General features: G+C 36.1%; 1 protein-coding gene across 1 annotated transcript; it reads left to right on the top strand.

The window, feature by feature from the left end:
- Window positions 1-9589: 9589 nt before the first annotated feature.
- On the top strand, window positions 9590-19033 carry JCHAIN (joining chain of multimeric IgA and IgM). The gene is made up of 4 exons (XM_061145834.1): window positions 9590-9750; window positions 12805-12931; window positions 17205-17285; window positions 18123-19033. The coding sequence occupies exons 1-4, from the start codon at window positions 9687-9689 to the stop codon at window positions 18325-18327; spliced, it is 477 nt and encodes a 158-aa protein (XP_061001817.1). The 5' UTR covers window positions 9590-9686; the 3' UTR covers window positions 18328-19033.
- Window positions 19034-19110: the final 77 nt, after the last annotated feature.

Genomic DNA, 19110 nt, shown 5'->3' on the forward strand with positions numbered 1-19110 from the left:
GTGCATGCATGCTCGGTCACTTTGTTATGTTTGACTCTTTGTGGCCCTTTGGATTCTAGCCTGCCAGGCTCTGCTGTCCACAGGATTTTTCAGGCAAGAATTCTAGAGTGGGTTGCCATTTCCTTCTCCAGGGGATCTTCCCGATCAAAGGATTGAACCCATGTCTCCTGCGTTTCCTGCACTGCAGGTGGATTCTTTACAAGCCATTGGATTAAGTCTAAAAACTTATATCTCATACTTTATAGAAATATTTATTTTTTACAAGAGGATATTAGTTGGCTGTACAATTATTAGAAGCCAATAGTGTAACATAGCTGCCGAAAAAGGATTCTATAATTTTAAGTAGAATTTATTGAAAAATATTACAGGCCTGTTGTTCAGTCACTGAGTTGTTGTCCACCTCTTTGCAACCCCATGGACTACAGCTTGCCATGCTTCCCTGTCCTTCACTACCTCCTGGAGTTTACTCAAATTCTTATCCGTTGAGTCAGTGATGCCATCCAACCATCTCATCCTCTGTCGACCCCTTCTCCTCCTGCCTTCAGTCTTTCCCAGCATCAGGATCTTTTCCATTGAGTCAGCTCTTTGCATCAGGTGGCTAAAGTATTGGAGCTTCAGCTTCAGCATCAGTCCTTCCAATGAAAATTTAGTGTTGATTTCCTTTAGGATTGACTGGCTTGATCTCCTTGCTGTCCAGGGGACTCTCAAGAGTTTTCTCCAGTCCCACAATTAAATTCTTTGATGCTCAGCCTTCTTTATGGTCCAACTCTCATATTCATAAATGTCTGCTGGAAAACCCTTGGCTTTGACTATATGGACTTTTGTTGGCAAAATGATGTCTGTCTCTGCTTTTCAGTATACTGTCTAGGTTTGTCATAGCTTTCTTTCCAAAGAGCAAGCATCTTTTAATTTCATGGCTGCAGTCACCATTTGTAGTGATTTTGGAGCCCAAGAAAATAAAATTTGTCACTGTTTCCACTTTTTTCTGCTTCTGTTTGCCATGAAGTGAGAGGGTCAGATGCCATGATCTTAGTATTTTGAATGTTTAGTCTCAAGCCAGCTTTTTCCCTCTCCTCTTTCACCCTCTTCAAGAGACTCTTTAGTTCCTCTTCACTTTTTTCCATTAGAGTGCCATTATCTGCATATTTGAGGTTGTTGATATTTCTCCCAGCAGTCTTGATTGATTCCAGCTTGTGATTCATCCAGCCTGGTATTTTGCATGATGTACTCTGCGTGGAAGTTAAATAAGCAGGGTGACTATATACGGCCTTGACGTACTCCTTTCCCAATTTGGAACCAGTCTAGTGTTCCATGTCCGGTTCTAACTGTTGCTTTTTAATCTGCATACAAGTTTCTCAGGAGACAGGTAAGGTAATAGTTTGGTCCTCTATCTCTTTAATTTTCCAGTTTGTTGTGATCCACAGTCAAAGGCTTTAGCATCGTCAATGAAGCAAAAGTAGATGTTTTTCTGGACCTCCCTTGCTCTCTCCATAATCAAATGAATGTTGGCAGTTTGATCTCTGGTTTATCTGCCTTTTCTAAACCAGCTTGTACATCTGAAAGTTCTCAGTTCACATACTGCTGAAGCCTAGTTTGAAGGATTTTGAGCATAATCTTGCTAGCGTATGAAATGAGCACAATTGTGTAGTAGTTTGAACATTCTTTGGCATTTCCTTTCTTTGATATTGGAATGAAAACTGACCTATTCAGTTTTCAAAACTGACTTTTCTAGTCCTGTGGTCACTGCTGAGTTTTCCAAATTTGCTGTTATTGAGTTCAGCCCTTTAACAGCATCATCTTCTAGGATTATAAATAGCTCAGCTGAAATTCCATCATCTTCACTAGCTTTGTTTGTAGTAACGCTTCTGAAGGCTCACTTGACCTCACACTCTAGGATGTCTGGGTGTAGGTGAGTGACCATGTTTTGTCAGAACCCTTCGCTATGACCTGTCTGCCTTGGTTGGCCCTGTGGTGTGGCATGGCTCATAGCTTCATTGAGTTATGCAAGTTTGTTTGCCACGGCAAGACTGTAATCCATGAAGGGGGTTATAGGCCTGCTTTTTTGTTAATTTAAAGTCTTTGACATCTAATTCAAACAAAACGGAATAGTAGAGACCAGGTTTACCCTCCTGCTTGGAAGAGCTGACAAAATCTATGAAAGTGATTTTTAAGACATTGGCCATTAGGCGACAAAGGACAGTGATCTTGAAGAAACAGAAAACAGATGAGGAGACCTTTGCAATTGCCCCAGCTAGCTTTCTTGAGAGAATTTCTAGACCATGGCTTCACTGGTGAAATCTGCCAAACATTATAGGGAAAATATTGTTAATTCTATAAACTCTTCCAGAAAATTGAGAGGAGGAAATACGTCTAAACTTATTCTATTGGGCCAGCATTATCCTGATAAAACCAGGCAAAGACATTATAAGAAAAGAACAGTTCAGACTAATATCCATTATGCACATAAAAGCATAAATTCTAAGCAAAATGTTAGTGAGTTGAGCTCATCAGTTTATAAGAAGGATATTACATCATAATTAAGAGGGTTTTATCCCAGGAATGCAGGTTTAGTTTAAACTTTTAAAATCAGTGCAATTTACCATACTGACAAACTAAAAAAGGAAAATCATATGGTCATCCAACAGAGAAAAAGCATTTAAAAAAAATACAGTATACATTTCTGATAAAGAAGAAAAGTCTCAGCAAACTGGGAACAGAAAGGAACATCATCACCTTGGTAAAGGGCATTCAAGGAAAGCCTAACATCATACTTAATGTAGCAACAGCTCATTCACATTTGTTTTAAAACTGCATTCACAGGCAGTTTTAAAAATAGACATTTAAGTTGCTTCCAGTTTTAGGCTATTACAAGTAAATAACACTCTTCCCAAGTGTCTTCTGCCTCCCCCTCCAAGTCAGAAAAACTCTGGATATATATTCTTTTCTTCCTTTTGGCTTCACTGAGAAATAATTGGCATATAATGTTGTGTAAGTTTAATATATTTATCACATTTCTTTATCTGTTTGTCTGTGTGTGGGCACTTAGGTCATTTCCATGTCTTGGCTATTATGAATAACGCTTCAACATGGGTGTGTAGATGTCTTTGAGATCATGGTTTAATTTCCTTTGGGTATATACCCAGAAGTAGGCTTACTGGATCAAATGATAGTTTTATTTTTAATTATTTAAAAATCTTCATACTGTTTTCCATAGCCATTGTATCAGTTTACATTCTCACCAGCAGAACACCAGGGTTTCCCTTTTCTTCGCATCCTTACCAGCATTTGTATCTCTTATCTTTTTGATAATAGCCATTTTCAGCAGCTATGGTGTGATATCTCATGGTTTTGATTTACATTTCCCAGGTGATTAGCGATATTGAGCACCTTATCATGTACTTGTTGGACATTTATATTCCTTCTTTAGAGAAATGTGTATTTAAGTCTTCTGCCCATTTAAAAATCAGATTTTTTGCCATTTAGTTGTATGAGTTCCTTCTTTATTTTATATATATTAACTTTTTATCAAATATATGGTTTGTAAATATTTCTTCCCATTCCATAAGTTGCATTTTCATTTTGCTAATTGTTTCTTTTGCTGTGTAGAAACTCTTTAGTTTGATGGTCCCTGTTGTTTTTTTCTTTTTTTTTGCTTGTGCTTTTGGTGCAATATCCAAAATATTATTGCCAAGAACGATTATAAGGAGTTCTTTTCTGTATGTTTTCTTCTAGGAGTTTTAAGGTTTAGGTCTTACATTTAAGTCCTTAATCCATTTCAGATTAATTTTTATGAGTGGTTTAATAATAATAGGAGTCCACTCTCATTATTTTGCATATGAATGTCCAGTTTTCCCAACACCATTTATTGAAGAGACTAGTGTTTCTCCATTGAGACTTACTGTCTCTTTTGTCAAATATTAGTTGACCATATATGTATGGATTTATTTTTGGGTTCTCCCTTCTGTTCCAGTTGTCTGTGTGTTTCTTTTCATGCCAGTGCCCTACTGTTTTGATTACTCCTGTAGATTTGTTGGATATTTTTATGCATACCTTATAAGGGTCATGTAACAGAAGCCCATATCAGTTTCTGTGTTCCTACATGCCTGCAACCCCAAAGGGATATGTCAGGCTCTCCCAGGAGTGTTTTCCTTAAATTTCATTGCAGTCAATAGCCCCAAGTTTGATTTGCATTTTATTCAACCCAGCAAGTAGTGACCAACATAATGCTGGTGATAATGGTTATGATGATGATAATAAACACTGGTACCTATATAGCACTAAAAAGCAGAGACATTACTTTGCTGACAAAGGTCCATCTAGTCAAAGCTATGGTTTTTCCTGTAGTCATGTACGAATGTGAGAGTTAGACCATAAAGAAAGCTGAGCACCGAAGAATTGATGCTTTTGAACTGTGGTGTTGGAGAAGACTCTTGAGAGTCCCTTGGACTGCAAGGAGATCCAACCAGTCTTTCCTAAAGGAAATCAGTCCTGAATATTCTTTGGAAGGACTGATGCTGAAGCTGAAACTCCAATACTTGGGCCACCTGATGTGGAGAGCTGACTCATTTGAAAAGACCCTAATGCTGGGTCTTTTGAATCTGGTCTTTGAATCCCAGATTGAAGATGGGAGGAGAAGGGGATGACAGAGGATTAGTTGGTTGGATGGCATCACCAACTCAATGGACAGGAGTTTGAGCAAGCTCCGGGAGTTGGTGATAGACAGGGAAGCCTGATGTGCTGCAGTCCATGAGGTCACAAAGAGTTGGACATGACTGAGTGACTGAACTGAACTGAACTGATATAGCACTTACCATATGCCAAGATCTGACTTCTTTATATGTGGCGGTATATGTTAAGTCTCACAACAATTCTGTGAAATATGTGTTATGTCATTTTATAGAGAGGGGAATCGAAACATAGAGGTCAAGCAATTTGACCAAGGTTTGCTTCATGTCACACAACTAGTAAATGGTGGATTGCATGGTAAACCCAAGCTGTTAGAAACTTTTCTCTGAATTATTATATATATTGTTTCTCAATATCCCCTTCTTGCAGGGTCCCTGATTTTATTATTTTCTTGATCCTCTCCCTCACTTTACTTTGAGGAGAAAAGAAAACTTTATCCTGCCCTCTCTCAAAAGTAAAAGGAGGAAAGTCTCTTACCACAAACTGTGCTATTTCCATAAGTTTCTTTGATAGCATTCCTCTTTTCCCTCCAAAGTTCTCTAAGGACTGGAGGAGGTAGCTAGGAGTACTCGTGGCATTGATAGCAGTAAGTTGAGTTCTGTTGCTTCTGCTTAAGTCTTGAAGGAAGGCTCTAACTCTCTTTAGAATTTAAGGTACTTTAGCCTTTTAGCTGTGAGCCCTCATTGCCAATTCTGGGACAAAAAAATCACTTTTTATTACGAGGCTATTTTAATAGTTTTAGGAAAGAGGATGGAGGCTTGAACTAGAGTGGCAGTGAAAACGGAGAGAATTAGATAAATTTGGGATGTATTTTGGAAATAAAACCAAGTAAGACATGGTGATAAATTGAATGTGAGGGAGAAGAACAGAAATGGATTAAAGAAGAAGATTTTGCCTTGAGCAACCTAGATGGAGGTGGTAGATTGGAGGTGCCATTTACAGAGATGAGGAGGAGCAGAGACAGAGAGAGATTGGAGCAGAGATGTGAGGGTGGCTTGGTCATCAAGAGTACTGTTTTTGCCTGGTTAAGTTTTAGACATCTTTTAGACTGCCCAGTGAAGAAAGTTGGATACAGGAGTTTGCAGGTCAGTGGGCAAGATAAGGTCTACAGTCACACATCTGAAGGTCACAGCATGTCTTATATTCAAAGCCATGGGATAAGATAAAATCAGTTAAGGAGAGGATAAGAGAAAAGAGAAGGCTGAGGATCAACCTTAAGATTCAAATGGTAACGGTAACCCTATATGCAAAACAGAAAAAGAGACACAGATGTACAGAACAGAGTTTTGGACTCTGTGGGAGAAGGTGAGGGTGGGATGTTTCGAGAGAACAGCATCGAAACATGTATATTATCAAGGGTGAAACAGATCACCAGCCCAGGTTGGATGCATGAGACAAGTGCTCGGGCCTGGTGCACTGGGAAGACCCAGAGGGATCGGGTAGAGAGGGAGGTGGGAGGGGGGATCAGGATGGGGAATACATGTAAATCCATGGCTGATTCATGTCAATGTATGACAAAAACCACTACAATATTGTAAAGTAATTAGCCTCCAACTAATAAAAATAAATGGAAAAAAAAAAAGATTCAAAGGAAAATTCAGCAAGATCCTGAACAGGAGTTGTCAGTGAGATAGTAAGACAACAGAAGAGGGTATTTTCTATGTCTCAATAGAATCAAGTGTTTTTTCATGATTTGAGTATCCTAAATATAATAAGCTATGTACAGAGGAAGTGAAAGCATTGACCTTTTTCAGACGGTTTTCTAAACTCAGCCTGTCTGCTGATAGGAAAATTGAAACAAAACTTGAGCGGGAGTAGAGAAGGTGGTAATTAAGAAGAATAATTAATTAGAATTAATTAGAAGAAGGTAATCTAGTCAATTACCATTAGATCTCTTTCATTCAAATGAATCTATCACTGAAAATCTTCCTGTAAGAATTTTATATATGTGTGGAAAAATCCATTTTTGGTGAAAAATTTAGAACATTGAGCCAAGCTCCCAATTATTTAACTTACTTAAATGAAACTATTTACATTTCACATTTTTTTGGTGGGAAGAACAAAACCAGAGATGATAGTTTAAAAATTAAACCAGACTTACTGAAAAGGTTTATGCTTTTGAACTGTGGTGTTGGAGAAGACTCTTGAGAGTCCCTTGGACTGCAAGGAGCTCCAACCAGTCCATCCTAAAGGAGATCAGTCCTGGATGTTCATTGGAAGGACTGATGTTGAAGCTGAAACTCCAGTACTTTGGCCACCTGATGCGAAGAGCTGACTCATTGGAAAAGACCCTGATGCTGGGAATGATTAAAGGTGGGAGGAGAAGGGGACGACAGAGGATAAGATGGTTGGATGGCATCACCGACTCAATGGTCATGGGTTTGGGTGGACTCTGGGAGTTGATGGTGGACAGGGAGGCCTGGCATGCTGCGGTTCATGGGGTCGCAAAGAGTCGGACATGACTGAGCAACTGAACTGAACAGGTTATAAGACAATTCACCTGTAAAACATAGATACAGATAAATAGAAGCCTAAGCTAAGGGATTTTCAATGTAAGCCCATTTGTTAAAAAGAAATTACCTTTATTAACTTCTCGCTCTTCTGTAGTTACTGCTGCTGGTTACTCTCCTCCTCCACAGGCTTCTTAGTCTACCAATTTTCGAATTTTAGTGTACATCAGAATCAACTGGAAGGGTTTTTAAAAATACACATTTTGAGGATATATCTCCCAAAATTCTGGTTGGGTGTAGCGAGAAAGTGTGTATTTTGACTAATACTTCAAGTAATCCTGTACCACTCTTGACAGAACACTTGTCCCAACCCTAGATTATATGTGTAAGTAACTCTTGTCTGGTGGCAAAAGTGCTACGTGGCACTGTCCACACTTTATTAAAATAATTTCTTATAGATACATGGTTTATATAATAGAATTACAAAGCTATAAGGTTGAAAGAACAAAAATATCAAATACAGAGTGTTTCTTTAGCTTAGTAATTTTATGTCACTATTTGCTCTTATAAAAAATAAGTTTCCAGGGGGGAGTTTTAATTTGTCTCCAGGAATCTATCCAACTTGCTTTGAGAAGGCATTCTACCCCATAGTTGATTTTTCAAGGAAATAATGGCTTAAAAATGTATCCAGCTAACTTCTATTTACTGTGTTTTTTTTTTTGAGTGTTATAATAAATCAGTTATTTATATGTCAAAACAATTAGATGTCAAAACACTTAAGACTTTTAAGTGGTTGACAGTTATTTTGACATCCTGCCCACACACTAAAGTAATGAGCTTTCAGATGTTTCTTTTTCTAACATATAATTATTCATGTGACTCCGGTATATTTTTCTTAACCCCGAATAGCTTCTAAGTCCTATGAAGGTAGAAACTAAGGTGAGAGTAAGATTTGACAGTGCAATAATATTGTGTATTCTAGTGCTTGGCTCTTGTATTCTTTCTAGTCATTCAGTACATGTTAATTAAAGGAGTGCAGTTGTGTGCTAGCTTTTAATAACATTCATTCTGCAATTTTTTTGCTTCCAGCTGTTAAACCCACTTGCCTACTTACCTTGAAGTATTTCTTTAGTAACTCTCAAAATTCTAGGTGATCCTCCCCCAACCAATGAGGAGGAAGCAGCAGACAAAGATGAGTTGTAGACACTGCTCTGTTAGTGCTGTAATATTGTAAATACTGGACTCAGGAACTTTTGTTAGGAGAAAATTGAGAGAACTTAAGTCTCGAATGTAATTGGAATCTTCACCTTGGAGTGGAGTTGAAAATGCTGTAGCCCAAGTGGTGGTTTACTGCTTTTCATTAGCAGTTGCTCACATGTCTTGGGGTAGGGGGCAAGGAGGAATTGGCTATCATCAAAAGTGGGTTAAAAAAAGAAAAAGCTGGGTTAGGGCGTGTGTTCACCTTGAAAATGTTCTATTTAACAATTGGGTCATGTGTATCTGGTGTAGGAACTTTTTTCTACCATAAGTGACACCAATAAATGTGTGTTATTTACTCTGGTCTAAAAAAAAAAAATTCTAGGTGATCCTTAAAAAATCAGAGAGCTGAAAACCAAAAGTAGCGTAGATTTGATATTGTATATAAACATAACCAGCATGTTCTTGGAACCAACCCTGCTCAAGAGACATTATTCTAGCCTGTTGGGGTAGGAGGTAGGGAGATGCTCTATATGAAAGATCACAGTTTTGGTTTGTTTGTTTTTTTGACATTAATTAATGAAAAAAATTACAAGAAATACTGCAGTGATTCAGTTTTCTGTTGAGGCATCTCAAACGAGCATTGTTTCATGGGTTTACAATTCTGAAAGGTATGATTGGGTAAGCAAATACAGGGTCTGCTTTAATACTGTCAAATTGAAACATGGCAGCTGATATCCAGCAGCCAACAGTTTCTAACTGCAAGTTTGAATCTATAAAATAACTGAACGTAATGAGATAATATATGTATTATAGACATAATCTGTAACTTATATGTTAAACCCTGGTAGCTTGGGTAAGTAAGGACTAAAAGAAAAAGTTGACATAAAATACAATTGGAACCTTAAAGGGCTTTACTTCTTTCCTTTTCCTTCTCTCTGCTTCATTAATTTTTCCAGGTACAACAAGCACCATATTATGTTTCATTTGAGTATGTTATTATCTAGGTAATGACATTAAGAATCCATATTTGAACATTTTTAATGGGCTCATGCCTTGAAATGATTAATCTTTAGATTTAATTATATAGAATAAATGTAAAATAAAAAGTAATTGCACCAGAACATAGTTTTGGGGAATATTTTGGAAGAAACTACATAAATCTGAGCCATAATATCTTTCCAGTGCAGCATTTAAATTGCAGAGTTCAACCGCAGTTGTGATCTTAGTTTGTTAGCTGCCTGGAGTGTTATTTTAAGAAAGCAGAAGCCCCATCATTTGCACACTCCTTATAGATCACACACCTTAACCCTGACTTCTTAGCTCCAGTTTTTCAAAAGAAGTGAAGTCAAGATGAAGAATTGTTTGCTTTTTTGGGGAGTCCTGGCCATTTTTGTTAAGGCTGTTCTTGCGACAGGTATGTGATATTTTGAGCATGAACCCAGATAAAAAGAAAAATAGAATACAGATCTGTTCTTCAGGTTAAACATTTGTTTGTGTTTTGGTTGGACAGCTAGCTGGCTGTTTTTCTAACATGTCTTAATCTTTGTATGGGCAGTGGTCTTTAACATGGAGGAGACTCATTGTAATTCTTTTTCTTTTTCTCTTATATGTCTGCCTATTAAAACCTAGAAAATAAGAAAATAGGTAATTTTTAGATAAGTATAGATAGTTATACTATTCAAATACCCATATTGAATCTTGAAAATCAGAATTCTCTCCTTGAGTGTCTCAAATTTATATTCTGGAGAAATGAAGTAATAATTGTTGTAAATAACAGTATAGAGTGCATTGAGATTTTATTTTCCCAGAAAGGCTGGTATTAGTTCTAATAACTTTCCTGGATCCGAGCCTACAAATTTATTATGACCCTTTAACAATGTTTAATGTTGTACAGATTTCCTGGAACTTGATGGCTGAGCTTCAGTTATCTTGTTTATTAACTTTTCAAACTATTGTAGAAAATGGATTATTTTCTGATATGAAAGTATAGTTTTAATAATCTTCATCTAGAAGGGTATGTGAATTAGAAATGATATAATTTGATATATATTGTTTTAAGACTTACTGAGTTTATTCCTTTTTTTTGAGCTTATTATTTCAGGACAGTATGATGTAATTAAGAATAGTAATTTTATATATACTTTTCACTAATTTAGTATTAAGAATAATGAATTTCTAATAATATTTAAAAGATAAAGATAGCAGTAGTAAACCATATATAATATATGTACCTATATATAAAAATATGTGTTTATGAACATATTTATATACCTATAAACATATACATGGAACATATATAGCCATTTATATATAGAAGAGCTGTAACTTATTGAGTACATACTATATTCTAGACATTATGCTAACTGCTTTACATATTCTGTTCCATTTAATTCTCACAGTAACCGTTTGAGGGTAAGTACTCTCATTATTTCTGACATATCCTTGAGCCCATGGAAGTTTAAAGAGGTGAAGTAACTTGCCTAAGGTCACACGACAGGCATGTGGTAGGTGGAGCTCAGGCCATCTGACACCATAACCCACACTCCTATCTAATCTCCTGTTCTCCCTGTATGAGAGAATCACCTTTTTGGTAAACTCATTACATTCATAACTAGTACATGTTAAATCTGTTTTCTTACTTGAACTGAATTAAGTTGTTTAACAAACATTTATTGAGCCACCTACTCTGTCTCAGGTGCTCTTGGAATAAAGTAAGGTATAGTCTATAATAACAGGTGTATTAGGAAAAATATTTCCTGTTGATGAAACGGAAGTTAGACTCTTATAAGTCTTGGTGAATTGAATGTATTTTCACATTTTCCTGGTAGGTATATTAGGCTACCTAGTATTCTTATATAATAACAGTAAAGATATTTCCCCCCTAGGTTTCTGGCAAGAAAATATAATATGTGCCATAAACAAAGCATATATATTTTCTATTTAAGACTTAATAGTCATGTCACATACTCAACTCCACCTATATTTTTGGTCAGGTATTGCCTGCTTATTTGTATTTTAATGAGAAAAACATTTAAAAGTCACTAATATAGGAGTAGGGAAGAGGATACCTTTTAAATCATCTTTTTTAAAAAAATTCAGAATTATATCATTATTTTAAATTGACTTCATAATGGTTTTTCTCCAATACCGTAAGACTTTTATCAGAAGATTTATCAAGAACTTATGAATAATGACATAATAATGCATTATAAAGTACTTAAAACAATTATAAGTACCATAACAATGATCTTAAATTGTTTTTGTAATGACTGTATCATTAAGACTGAAATACTGTAGTTAGGTCCTTTCTGCTCTGAGATCATCTGTGGAATAATTTGATGTCCAGTTACAATTTATTTCCTTATCATTTAACCTTTATAACTTGAATTCATGTGCTAAGTCTTTTTTTTTTAATTGAGATTTGATGGAAGGAAATTTTAAAGCTCACTTAGCTAAAATTATAGGAATGAAAAAGATATTTAACATCATTATTATTAATTATCACTATTAAATAAAGTTATTTATTGTTACTTCCTGAAATATATGTTAGTTGATCTAAGTCCAGATAATAAGAAATTTTGTTAATTCTTTGCAGCACTTACCAGACATTTTATCTAATATTCAGGTTGGACAGTAAATGTTGACATTTACAGTTACGGTTTTAATTGTTATTTGTATATTCACTCATTTGATATTTTTTTCTGTACACATGCATGTTATATGAAATAGAACTTGTACCTAACAACATATTCTAAACTGTTTTAGCAAGTTTATAGCACTTTACGTCTAGAGATACTGTATCTTTAAAAATAAGTCTTATAAGAAATATTAATAAATATAGAACTTAATGGATTAAATCATTATGCCATGATAACCTGATTGTTATTATGAAAAGGAAGAATATAATTAAGTTTAGGGAAATTTTAATGGAGAATTTTAGTCTTATAAAATAAGGTTACCTTGGGGAAAATGTGCATGTTTTTAGCATAAGGGAAAAAAAGTATGAATGGGTGTTCAGGAAGGGTGTTTTTATTATAAAAAACCGGTTTATTTGTTCACTTTTGAATACATTTCTCTAGTCTGAGAGAAATTCAGTCTAGATGTTTGTTTCCTCTCTCATTTTGGCATTTGGCACTAATTTTTTTTTTACAAAGCTCTATCATTCAGAGGGTTGTGCCTCCATTAAAAGCAGTTGATTAAAACCAGAATTCTTTCAGTTCAGGTTCCCATAGACTGGTCCAAGGAAAAGTGAGAAAATTCCTTTTGGAATTCATTTGTATTTCCTTCACTATGCTGTGAGATTTCACTTAGCTACTTTAGGTTAGGAAAGAGAACAAATGGAGAAAGCTGAAACTGATCAATCAAAAAACTTTAAGTTTTCTGCTGGGGAGGGTGATAAATTAACTTGATACAAAGTATGAAATTAGACTTTTGGTTACCTTTCTTCTTAAAATATTTATCTTTCAAGCCCAAGATGAAAATGAAAGGATTGTTCTTGTTGACAACAAATGTAAGTGTGCCCGGATTACTTCCAGGATCATCCCTTCTGCTGAAGATCCTAGTCAAGACATTGTGGAGAGAAACATCAGAGTTATGTATGTGATATTTCATGCTTCATTATTTCATTTTGTGAGCAGATACTTTCTGATATTAGTGGTTGTTTGCATATGATACCTATATCTTTGCTCCTCTTTTCGGTGGTTAACACCTTGGTGGTAGTTGTTTAGTTGCTAAGTCATTTCTGACTCTTGTGATCCCATGGACTGTAGCCTGTCAGGCTCCTCTGTTCATGGGATTCTCCATGCAAGAATGCTGGAGTGGGTTGCCATTTCCTCCTCCAAGAGATCTTCCTGACCCAGAGATAGAACCCACGTCTCTTGTGTATCCTGCCTTGACAGGCGGGTTCTTTACCACTAGTGCCACCTGGGAAGCCTAAGTATAACAGCTTACATGAGGTTGAATTGGGGTAATGGGCTTAAGCCAATTATGTACTTGGGAGCAGAAACAGAGGTTTGCAGGCAACCTAAAACCAGTCAGCTACATCCAATAATAACTGGAGGTTCGGATCTAGACATCAACATGCCCTGTTTATATGGAGTTATTTCAGTTTGAATCAGAACTTACAGTTGCCCTTGATCCGTTCAAAGTGAAACTTGAGATAATTTTGAAGGGCTTGTTTTGCACCACATATGGACCACAAAGTTCTTCACCTTGTATTCAACTTCATCTGTCTGCATAAAAGTAAGGTAGACTAATTAAATTTACTACATTGATTTCATCTCCACTTGTGCGTTGGACTTCAGATACTCATTTCATTTCACGCAGTCTTAAGTTTTAAGCCGTGAGTCTTATTCAACAGCAAAAACACTAATAATATTTAAAAACTGAGATTTCTATTGGATCCAGTCATTAATGTCTCTCTTGTGAAGTACTTCTACTACTTTCAATAGTTTCCCTCCTGAATCAAATACGTCTTATTGAAACAGAATATAGCATTCAATCCCATGTAATCAATAGGAGAAGTATAACATGCTTAAGAGTTTGTTTTGAGTTCTGGCTGTCACTAATATTAGTAGCCATGTGCTATGGTATGCTAGTTACTTAACCCTTCTAAACCTGAACTTTCTCATCTCTAAATATTAATAGGAAAATAATATGTATTCATAGGGTTATTGTAAAGATAAATTGAGATCTATTCCTTTTAAAGACTATGTAGTTCCTGGCACACTTTCAAAAAATATTTACCGTTATTTATTCACCCAACCTATGTGCCAGTTATCATTATGCCACTACCCTTCTTAAAATCCTTTTGCTGGTACCCCAATGTTGTTACTAGGATAAATTATGAATGTTTTAGCCTAACCTACAGTGCTCAGCATAACTCTCAAGCTCTTCCATGGCCACTTCTTTTTCACCTTATGTTTGAAAAATCAGTATGTTGCAGTACCTCTTTCTTCCTCTTCTGCTTTTGCATAATCCATTCCTCTGCTTGAAGGACTCTTTCTTGCACCCCTCTTAGCCTGGTTAACTCTTCAGCCTGCATGTCTTAGCTTAGACATCACTTCTTTGAGCAAGTTTTCTTTGACCACTCAAGTCCATACCATTTAGTTCCCTGTTAAGTAAGTAAGTAAGTAAGTTAAGTAAGTAAGTAAGTAAGTGTTAGTCACTCAGTCGTGCCTGACTCTTTGTGACCCCATGGACTGCAGCCCACCAGGCTCCTGTGTCCATGAGATTTTCCAGTCAAGGATACTGGAGTGGGTTGCCATTTCCTTCTCCAGGGGATCTTCCCAACCCAGGGATTGAACCTGGATCTCCTGCACTGCAGGCAGATTCTTTACCAACTGAGCTACAAGGGAAGCCCCAGTTCCCTGTTAAGGATAGAATAATTGGAGAAGCGTGTATCTTAACAGAATGGCATCAATGACACTGGCACCTAAACAGTGTTGAAGAGGAGTCTCTTCAATATAAGTCTCTCTTATATTTAAATCTCCAAGGGCAGATTTAAAATGATACTCCGGGATTCTCTGATTTATCTTTTTTTTTTAATGACATGGTCCTTTCTACGATATTATGTTTACTGAAATCAGGCAGTTAAGTAACTTCATGCCATTTCCCTGACGTATATTGATGCTTCTTTAATCTTATTTCTGAAAGTTCTGTTACCATTGCTGTGTCATTATGGCATTATTCCCAACTCCATCACTCGATGATGATATGACTTTGGGCAAGTTACTTAACTAATTTGAGCCTGTTCCCTAAACTAAAAAAAGGGATGTATATATACATATCGTAAGGTTGTGAGGATTAAATATGATAATATATAAAAGCACTTAGAACAGTGGCCCCCAGTGAAGTACTTATGTGTGTCTGTTCTCTTACTTTTCTCATTATTTAAAGCATTTTCTGGTATTACTAGAGATTTTGTAATGTAATAAATAATAGATATGTTCATTCATTCATTTATTAATTTGACAAACATTTATCGAGTGCTTCTGAAAGCCACTGAGGATTGGAGCTAGGGATACAATAATTTATATAAAACACAGTCCATGCCATCAAAGAATTTACAGTCTAGTAGGGAACTGTAAATAATTGAAAGGCAATTACAATGCAGTATTGTAAATGCTGTGACAGGAATAGGTATAGGATGTTATAGGAGCACAAGGGAGGGGCCCCGAGTCCAGTCCCTGGGGAAAGTGGGAGAGAGTCAGGGGGAGGCTGGAGAGGGTATTTGGAGTAAGTGGTAGAAATGTGTGTGGGTGATGACAGAGTTGATAGGGGTAGCAGATAATTCCAAGAAAAGGAAACAGTTTCTGTGACAATTGTATGAGATCATCATGTTAACATGTTCATCACAGTACCAGGCACACTGCAAGTTTTTAGTAAAGTGAAAGTGAAGTTACTCAGTCATGTCCAACTCTTTTCGACTCCATGGACTATAGCCTACCACACTCCTCTGTCCATGGGATTTTCCAGGCAAGAGTACTGGAGTGGGTTGCCATTTCCTTCTCCAGAGGATCTTCCCAACCCAGGGATCTAACCTGGGTTTCCCACGTTGTAGGTAGACGCTTTACCATCCAAGCCACAAATGTTAGGGCTATTACTGTTTTTGTTATCTTTAGCACTTAGAGATGAGAATATCCTGGTAAGTTTTGTATGATAGCAAACAGTTGTTTACATCTGACACACGGTGTAAAGGGGGTGGTGTGGTGAGAGATGAGGCTGGAGAGTCAGAGGTGCCTCATGCAGTGCTTTCTGTGCCATTTTATTGATACCTTGTTTTCTGTGGGGAGACACTGAAGGCTTTAAGCAGAGAAGGAAATTAGGCTTGTAGTTTAAAAAGACTGCCTTGGCAATAATGTGGCCAACGCATGGGAGGGGTCAAGACTGAAGGAAGGTATTGCTACAAATTAGGAGCAAAGGGTGGTGTCCTGAATCAAGTTCGAAGATGCAAAGTATTAGAGTCAACTGAACTGTGAGATGGATTTAGACCTAGGTGGTGACAGAGAGGGAAGACTGAGGGACAGAATCCAACTTTTTAGCTTGGATATATATGTGGATAACATTGCTAAATATTGAGTTAGGAAAACCTGAGGTTTTTGGGGATCTTTTGGTAGGGAGCAGTGCATATCAAGAGGAATGATGACATAGATGAAAAAATGTAAAGTTAATGAAATTGCCTGAACTAGTTGATATGTTATCTAATTTTTCATGGAAAACCTCCAACTCAAAAGGTCTGAATTCCAGTTCCAGCTTTACTTCTTAGTACTTGTGTGAACTTGGGTAGGTCACCAACCTCTCTGATTTGTAATGACTACATTTCTAAAATGTGATCCTTAGTATATGTCTGTCCATTCATTCACAAATATTGGACATATTCTATATATTACACCTATAGCAAGGCACTGGGATGTGTAAATGTTTTTGGCTCAAGGAATTTATAGAATCTAGAAACAGCTACTGTGTAGGTAAGCAACTATAATATGGCAGTATAGTAAAGGTATATCAACTATTAATGAGACTACAGATGAGAAGTTTATTGAGGGGTGGAAATGGGGTCCAGGTAAAAATCGCAAAGAAAGTAAAACTTGAGCTTATTTTTAAAGGAAAAGCAGGGACTTACTAAGTAATAAAAGATAATTGATAGGAGTTGTTATGAGGTTTATTTTGAATGAAATTGTTTAAAATGTAGCAATTACTGTGAAATGTGAGTAATAGTGTTACTAAAGAGTGTTTATAGAGAGCTAAATGTCCTAAATGTCTGAATGAAATAGTAAGTACTGTCCTAGCAAGATACCTATTACCAAAAACAGCAGTATCTGCTAATTTCATTATTCTTCATTTTCTTTTCTTTTTTTTTTTTTTTAGTGTTCCTCTGAACAGCAGGGAGAATATCTCTGATCCTACCTCTCCAATGAGAACCAAGTTTGTGTACCATTTGTCTGACCTGTAAGAGATTTTCCTTCACACTAATAAAGATACCTAAGTCAATAACTTTTCATTAAACTTGTTAGTAAGAATGTTTTTGAAAACATATTGGGGTATAAACATTTACCAATATCATTTGAACTTTTGAATACATTAATTCATATGTTAATTATTGCTGTGCTGTCCTGTCCTTAGTCACTCAGATGTGTCCAACTCTTTGCAACCCCATGGACTGTAGCCTGCCAGGCCCCCTGGGGATTCTCCAGGCAAGCATACTGGAGTGGGTTGCCATGCCATCCTTCAGGGGATCTTCCCCACCCAGGGACTGAATCCAGGTCTCCCGCACTGCAGTCGGATTCTTTACTGTCTGAGCCGCCAGGGAAGCCCAGGGAATCAGAAATTCATAAAATTTTATAAATAAAGGTTAGCTCTAAATATATTCTAAAGAAATAATTATTGCCACTAGTACAAGAAGGACCAATTTGTCTTTTTAGTTCAGTAATTCAGACCCATTAACTTGCAGGTGTTTCTTTGGAAACCATAGAATCCAACATAAAAAAAACCCTCCCTTCTTCATTACTGTAAATAATTAATTTAATCCTGCTATACAGTTGGGAATAAATTTAACAGAGTGGAAGTTACTGAATAGTGTACACAATCATATATATTAATTCTATTGCTTACTTTCAGTTAAAGGTTGAAAAATCACATAAATAATTCTGTATTATAGAGAAGTTGAAGTCTGAAAGGAGTCATCCTTTGTCAGAACTAACTGATTTTTGGATAGAAATGTATAGTCACTCAGATTCTGAGACAACATTTGATGGGGAGTGTCTAATGTGTATATTTGTTTTTCAGGTGCAAAAAATGTGACACTACAGATGTGGAGCTGGAAGATCAAGTAGTTACTGCCAGCCAGAGCAATATCTGTGATAGAGACATTGAGACCTGTTACACCTATGACAGAAACAAGTGCTACACAAACAGGGTCAAACTTGATTATCGTGGTCAGACCAAAATAGTGGAAACAGCTCTGACCCCTGATTCCTGCTATCCTGACTAATTCAACTCATGCTGACTGCACAACTGCTTATTTTGAAGGGCTCTCCATTTTGATCCCAGGTAGTTAATATATTTACTCCTGATAAATTTGAAACCATGATTTTTTTTGGGGGGATAATATAAAATAAACTACCCCACCCCTACCACTGGCAAATAATGGAAATAGTAACACTGTTACATTTTTAAGGTAAATTTCTAGCATTTAAAAAATAGATGAGGGGAGAAAGTAAAATTCAAAAAGTAAAAAATCAGGAGGCATAATTAAATTTTGCTTTTTTTTTTGGTTTTGCCGTAGAGAGCCTGAGCTTTTGCGCTTTCCATACTAGTCTCTTAAAAAAAAATCACTGTGCAGAGAATATTTATATGTAAATATAGGTCAATTATTTGTTTTCACTAGAAAAATAATAATTAGAAAACATATTTTGGAAATATTCATAAAATAATTTAAAATGAGATCTCTAATATTTATGAAATAAATTAGCTGAAAGTGACATAATTAAATGTATAATTGAAAAATACATTTTGACATAACAGATTTGGGAGCAAATGATACGGATTTTTTTTAATAAAAGTTTCTTTGATAAGTAGAACAGTATAAGAAATTCCCATTGAAATCACCTCTGTTGTAACTAAATCTAACAAATTATGTACTCCAAAATATGTATTCTCTAGCACAGTTTGAACAATTAAATAGATTCATAAGCATATACCTGCGTGAAATAATTTATTGGGAAAAAGTTTGCTTGTGTTAACTTCGCTGTATGTAAGCTAAAATATCATTTAT

Source organism: Dama dama, chromosome 6, assembly GCF_033118175.1.
Source record: "Dama dama isolate Ldn47 chromosome 6, ASM3311817v1, whole genome shotgun sequence".
Classification (NCBI taxonomy): domain Eukaryota; kingdom Metazoa; phylum Chordata; class Mammalia; order Artiodactyla; family Cervidae; genus Dama; species Dama dama.